Raw genomic sequence first — 2,805 nt, 5'->3', positions numbered from 1 at the left:
GTGCGCCACACTGTAAAGGAATTCACACCGTAACGGAATTGGTATCTTTTGTATGGATTCATCATATAAACAGTACTTATAGAAAAACATGAATATCTTCAACATCATAATAGATATGAGTTCTATATTATAATAGAAGTATATATATCATATTTCAAGTATATTAAAATATTTTTTTCTAAATAAAAATATATCTGAAATGAAATTTGCTAAATTTATTCAAATTCATCATAGCAGATTTCAAGTACAAGAAGAGAATGAAAAAATTTTTATTAAAAAAAAAAAAAAAAAACTGTAATATACATAGACTCATTAATTAAAAATCTATGTTGATCAATATAGTGATCTATGTGATGTTATACAGACAGATGATATGAATTGTGAGCAGTTTGATTATTATATAATATTATCTACTTCTTATACAGACAATGAATGTTTTATGTATAAATTGTTTCAGAATTCTATAATAATTATCTTCAATTATAAACACTCAACTCTTTTCATTACATTTACAGCTAATTCTAAATGAAAAAAGATTATTCATAAATTACTTTTTGATCAGATTGCAGCAGACTGCTCAGATTTGATTGTATATAGGGGTTGAAGGATTCCTGGAAGGTCCAAATCACCTAAAAGGGGCTGTGTGCACGTGACCCATCTCGGAATTTTGATAATCCGGCTTATTTGCCTGTTTTGCGACAACCAATTTATCGTAGCCTATCACAGGACAGAATCACCTGAAAGCTGCCAGATGTCATCTAATTTACTTACACACTCCTTCACTCCCCCAGCTCCTGATGTTTTTCTTAACGTGGGGTTCTCAAAGTTAGAGTAAACACTATACACTGCCCTTTTTGTTTCAGCACTATTTCGTCACTCGTGGATACCCTTCTCATTTATGTTTCTTTACATGGGCCATTCGAATGGGCGGATTTATACCTCCGATCGTTGACCAAATCCCAGAATTGCCACGGTAGTACAAACTGGGTTCCTATACACGGGCACACCTCATTGAGACATTGGGGGAGATAAAAATTCGCGGCTTGGAGACACCAGGCTGGTTCAGCCATGCTCGCGTTCCCCTTTCTTCTGGGGTTTTCCGTACTCGTGCTCCTCCCCGTCGTGCTGTGCGCGGAGGACTACTACAGAATTTTAGGACTGGACAGGTCCGCGTCTGATCGTGACATAAAAAAAGCTTATCGGACGCTAAGTAAAAAGTTCCATCCTGACAAAAATCCGTATGCGCTTGTTCCCTTTTTTCTTTTTCCCTAAACTCTCCGTTCAGAACCATTTGCTAATTTTGCCCATTTTGCTCTCCCCTTCTAGCGGAAACGATTCAGCGCATCAAAAATTTGTCGATATAGCCGAGGCATATGATGTCCTATCCACTCCCTCGACAAGGAAAATTTACGACCAGTATGGACATGAAGGACTAGAGCAGCATAAGCAAGGCGGAGGACGAACACATGACCCATTCGATATTTTCTCACGCTTCTTCGGAGGAGGTGGACATTTTGGCCATTCCCCCGGCCAACGCCATGGGCCTGCTATGGAAGTTCGCCTCTCAGTGCCTCTCAGGGATTTCTATAATGGCAGAGAGGCGACTTTTGAAGTGGAAAAACAACAGATCTGCGAAGCTTGTGAGGGGACTGGGTCTGCTGATGGGGAGGTCGAGACCTGCCATCAGTGTGGAGGTAGGGGAGCGGTGATCAAAAAGCATATGCTGGCCCCGGGGATTTTCCAGCAGGTTCAAATGCATTGCGATAAGTGTGGCGGACAAGGGAAGACAATACGGCGTCCCTGTCCCGTATGCCATGGTCAGCGCGTTGTGAAGAAAGCCGTCCCAATGTCAGTGACGATAGAGAGGGGGATGCCCAAAGGGACCAAGATAACGTTTGAAAACGAGGCAGATGAAAGCCCCGACTGGATAGCCGGCGATCTGGTTATTAATCTTGAGGAGAGGGAACCAGCGATTTTCGAAGCCGAGAACGACCGAACTGATGGTACGTTCTTCCGACGGAAGGATGACGACTTGTTTTGGAGAGAAGTTCTCAGTCTCCGAGAAGCATGGATGGGAGACTGGACGCGCAACATCACACACCTGGACGGCCATGTCGTCCAGTTGCGTCGGAAACGGGGCGAGGTAGTTCAACCCCTCTCCGTCGAAACTATAAAAGGTGAAGGCATGCCCATCTGGCACGATGGTCATATGAACGCTCATGACCACGGCGAAGAGTATGGTAGTCTCTACGTCGAATACACTGTCGTCCTCCCAGACCAAATGGAGAAAGGGATGGAAAAGGACTTTTTCGCGCTATTCGAAAAATGGCGCAAGAAGAACGGCGTGAATCTCGATAAAGACAGCGGCAAGCCCACCCGCGCCCATCTTAAGGATGAATTGTAACATAGTTAGATGCATAAAAGATTCAGCATTTGTTTATTTGTTTAATTCCCCCTCTGGTTATATCCATATTTGCCTTTTACTCGCTCCGGAGTGGTCTAACTTCATTTTCATTTTCAAATTTATTTTTTTTTTTTTTTTTTTTTTTTTTTTTTAATAATTCTGTTCTTTTTATATGCATCTTGTTTGAATTTCTTTTACTGTGCTGGCATCCAAGTGCTGAGGGTTGTTACGTTCATGGGCTAAAAAAAGTTATAGAGACATTAGCAACAACCATCATGAACTTTTTGAGTGGATTTGAGATGAAAATATTTGCAATCATACGTTCCTCGAGCAGGCTTCAGAAAACATACCCCTGTTGTCCTTCTGCATCCTTTATTTATGTCAATGTAATTGTTAAGGTC

The 2,805-nt window shown here is 41.6% G+C and overlaps 1 protein-coding gene across 1 annotated transcript; it reads left to right on the top strand.

The window, feature by feature from the left end:
• Positions 1–1,068: 1,068 nt before the first annotated feature.
• Positions 1,069–2,404, top strand: HCAG_07372 (conserved hypothetical protein; the record flags this gene model as incomplete). Its single annotated transcript, XM_001537900.1, has 2 exons — positions 1,069–1,238; positions 1,327–2,404. 2 exons carry the CDS (start codon positions 1,069–1,071, stop codon positions 2,402–2,404), a joined length of 1,248 nt encoding a protein of 415 aa, XP_001537950.1.
• Between the last annotated feature and the right edge of the window lie 401 nt (positions 2,405–2,805).

Source organism: Histoplasma capsulatum, genomic scaffold (assembly GCF_000149585.1).
Source record: "Histoplasma capsulatum NAm1 scaffold_8 genomic scaffold, whole genome shotgun sequence".
Classification (NCBI taxonomy): domain Eukaryota; kingdom Fungi; phylum Ascomycota; class Eurotiomycetes; order Onygenales; family Ajellomycetaceae; genus Histoplasma; species Histoplasma mississippiense.
Note: the sequence above shows the minus strand (reverse complement) of the source record. Positions and strands in the feature narration are given on the sequence as shown.